General features: G+C 50.7%; 1 protein-coding gene across 1 annotated transcript; it reads left to right on the top strand.

Moving 5' to 3' along the window:
- Nucleotides 1-563: 563 nt before the first annotated feature.
- On the top strand, nt 564-2,309 carry LOC123410790. The gene is made up of 2 exons (XM_045103728.1): nt 564-1,695; nt 1,801-2,309. Exons 1-2 carry the CDS (start codon nt 1,381-1,383, stop codon nt 1,819-1,821), a joined length of 336 nt encoding a protein of 111 aa, XP_044959663.1. The 5' UTR covers nt 564-1,380; the 3' UTR covers nt 1,822-2,309.
- Nucleotides 2,310-3,834: the final 1,525 nt, after the last annotated feature.

Raw genomic sequence — 3,834 nt, 5'->3', positions numbered from 1 at the left:
GTAGGCTGCAAAGCATTTTGATTGTGATGTATTCCCTCCATTTCATAATATAAGAGCATTTTTACACCATTAATATAAAAAGCGCTCCTATGTTATGTGAGAGAGGGAGTAAAACACAAGCTGTAACCAGGCTGTCTGAGACTGATTATATACTAGCCCCGTGCCTGCCAAGCCTTATTTACTGACTCAATCGTGCTTGTACCGTGTGAGGATGATGAACTGAAACCACGCTTTCTCCTTCACAGGATGACGCCTGCTTTCTAGAGTGGAGATTAGGCGGCACATTTAGCATCCAATTGACGCCCGTCACATCACCCTTTTCGGCAAAAGAAAATTGAAGTACTGGTACAAGTAAATAAACATCTCTTAAATAAACCAACCGAAGTGGCAAATGTAACACACACACACACGCGCGCGCGTAGTACTCACAAAGTGGCCACAACACTCACTTTCATCTGTGCTCCCCACGCCGATACCTCTCTACTCCATCCAGCGTTGACAGATGGGATTTCCCGCCGAAAAGATGCACAGAAATTAGCTGGAAACTCCCCCGCTTGGGACACCCGTGTTCCCCACCCAAACTGATTAGATCTTGGATCTAATGAACCCCACCACGGATCGACCCGATCAATCCTCAACGACCAACCTCCGCAGATCCGTTTGGGAAAGGCCGCCCGTCCCAACGTTGCCTCCCCCACAACCACGATCTACACGGAAAAGCTCAGCTTCATTGCTACATCTCTCGACGAACCAACTCTCGGCCGGATCAAGATCCGTTGTGATAAAGCCGCTCATAATTGCGGTGAATTACGCAACAATCTGGCATGGGGTTGCCAGTAAAGATCAAACAGCGGTACTACTACTACGGCCGCCGAGAGAGGTACGAGCACGATCTTTTGTTGCTCGAGTTAACATGGCATGTTGCCACGGAACCTTCTCTGCATCGCGGCATCGTCCCGGTGCGTGAATGGCTGCTAGTAGATGGATGCGAGGTCTATGTTGTGTACAGGCGCCACCACATGCATGCATAACGGAGAGGTGCACGGTCGGTTGCTACTTGCTAGAGAGAGATAGAGAGAGAGAGAGAGAGAGAGGTCAGCTGTGCTTGTTGCAGAGAAGAGGGCCTGCCACCATTAAAGAAAGGGAGGAAGGAGGAGGTGGCCTAGTCGTGGCCCCCCTCGGCGCGGCGGCCACGATCCAACAGGGCAACAGAACCGAGTCGTTTTCTCCCTCCAACCTCCACAGGATCTGCGGCCAAAATTCTATTCTTTCTCCTTTCTAAGGCGATGCAGCAACTGCAACAGCTCGCCAGCAGTGCTCCGGTCGTGCGCTTCTCCGCTCGATCCTGTTCCTAGCTGCTGCCCTGCCCTGCGCGCGACAATGCCGGCGTCGCCGTCCTCCCGGTCACCGGAGATCACGAGCGTCTGCTCCGACACCGAGCACGAGGAGCCGTCGCCTGTGATCATCGGCGGCGGCGGCGGCGCCGGCGGGTTGGTGGTGCAGCTGGTGTCGAGGGACGTCTCGGACGGGCTCCTCGGCAAGTTCGCGGACACGAGCGAGTTCGACTTCGACTACGGGAGGAGCGGGCTCTGGTCGCCGCTGGTGCTGCGGCCCGAGGTCCTGCTCCTCGCGCACTCGTCCTCCTCGGCTGCCCGGCGCCGGCAGCGGCGGTGGCGGTGGCGGAAGCGGAAGAAGGTGAGCACCGGTTGACGACCCCGAACATTGCATCCTGTGCATGTCCGTGTGGCCAATTTGCAACGGGACAGGACATGGATTTACTCGTCTCTTCTTCTGGTGCAGATGCTCTGCCGCTGCTTCTGAGTTCTGACTTGACATTCGCTTTGGATGCTTCGTCCGAGAAGCAACTGTTTCGTTCCTCATGGTTTGCTCTGCTGCAGACTGCTGTACATCCGCATGTAGTATACGACGATGCTGATCAAAATCAAAGACAACCAACCAGTAGCAACATGGCATGTAAGTACGTGGTCACAGTACAGCACGCTGCTTCGTGGTTGGTGGTGATCCTGGGAAGCACCCCGGGTGCTCTGCAATTGCTATACAAGATTTTTTTTATCTGATGATTGTGCTGTTCGTGTGGCTGGTAAATGGCAATGATCCATGCCATGTTTGTTCATGTGCTGTGTCTACTCATCCGACGACAAATCCATGGGCCATGGCCGTGTTGTGGCTTGTACAGTTGTACTGGTGGAGGAAAGTGAGGCGGACTTTTTATCATGCGCAGCGCGCAAACAAAGTTTCACCTTTGAATGAGTATTGCCTTTGAATAGAACCGACAGGAATATTGCATATGGTGGGCAATGTCCTAACGTGTTTATTATATACTGTATATAGGGAGGTGACTGACAGCACATTGACATGATCATCTCTAGAACTACTTAAGTCAGCTGCAAGACAAAACAGATCGTCAATCATTCTTAGGTGGGTGCTATAATATTGAATGAATCTCCTACTATTAGCTTGCAAGAGACGGTGTGTTTAAGTTTTAGTTCCCCAAAATCGCAATCATTTATGCCGCTACTAATTTTGGGTGAATTCATCATCTTTACTACTTCCTCCGTCTCGATTTATAAGGCATGCGCGTAGTTGAACTAGCTAAACATGTATCATATTTGATGACAAATATATGTTTAAAAACTACATCTTTTTAAGCATCTAATGATATACTTTTGATGACATATAACTCATATTTAGTTATTCAAATCGATAATCTAAAACTACGCACACGCTCTATAAACCAAGACCAAGGAAGTACTAAAGCTACAATAAGGGGTATTTTTGCAAATTAAATTATGTTGGCAGCTGCCTGTCCAGCGAGCAGACTGAGGCCCGGTTCTTTTTACCAGATTATGGAGAATTTCAGTCTCGAGAATCTTGAGCCAAAAGAACTCGACTAGGCTTCCAAAATCTCAGTCAGATTCTCTAGAATCCTAGTGCAATCTCAGAATCTTCAAATACATGGTTTTTCCCAGAATCTCGAGATTATGGAGAGTCCCTCAAAAGAAAACGTTTCGAATTAGAAGTGTACCCCTATCATATCCACTAATTACAGCCGAAATGCCACCGAGGGCTCCAGTTCGCATCGAGGGAACGCAGCGATGGGGGCTAGGGTTGCAGTGACGGCTAGGGTTGCGCCGCCGCCGGCAGCCCACGTCGCTCGCCAGCCCCTTTGTCGCCGCCGGTCAGGTCCCCGTGTGACAGCCCGATGCCGACGTTCCAACAGATTCCCCTTTCCTTTCCGTTTTCGTCGTGTGTCTATTTTTCTTTTGTCGCATCATCATCCATCATGCGCATCATCAGCATTGCATCGGCATCTCCGTTGCCGCCAGTTTTCAAAAATTGCATCCGTTATTAGTTGTCGGTTCTCGTCGTTGTGCGTTCTGAGCCCGACCGTACACGCACGCGCCCGCGGCACCGTCAAACCCTGTTTTAAAAGGTGCGTTTAAAACTTTCTCTGATCGAGGTGAAACTTGGCATGCGGTCGTAATTTTTTTTAGTTAGACCGCCTGTCGAATTTCGTCGCGATCGGAGTCCGTGTGGTACCCGAACGATCGTCCGTAGCGGCACCGTCTTCGGTTATTCGTCGGACGTTTGTCGGCGTTATTAAAATTGTTGCCGCACCGCCCGTTCTCCCTCTCGTCTCCGAATATCCCCTCTACACGGCCGCGTACCCATACCCGCGTTCGGAATCGTCCGAATCCGACCGCACGGTTGGATCCGGAACGAAATTCCGGCTTACCTAGCCCCCTCATTTGTTATAAATAGGCCTCCCCACTCATTTAGACAGCAAACCCTAGCGGTTGCCTCGAAATCCGC

Source organism: Hordeum vulgare, chromosome 7H (genome assembly GCF_904849725.1).
Source record: "Hordeum vulgare subsp. vulgare chromosome 7H, MorexV3_pseudomolecules_assembly, whole genome shotgun sequence".
Lineage (NCBI taxonomy): Eukaryota > Viridiplantae > Streptophyta > Magnoliopsida > Poales > Poaceae > Hordeum > Hordeum vulgare.
Note: the sequence above shows the minus strand (reverse complement) of the source record. Positions and strands in the feature narration are given on the sequence as shown.

Coding starts and splice junctions, on each gene's coding strand:
- LOC123410790 (XM_045103728.1), top strand. CDS start 1,381: ATGCCGGCGTCGCCGTCCTCCCGGTCACCGGAGATCACGAGCGTCTGC. Junction 1,696..1,800: donor GGTGGCGGAAGCGGAAGAAG/GTGAGCACCGGT, acceptor CTTCTGGTGCAG/ATGCTCTGCCGCTGCTTCTG.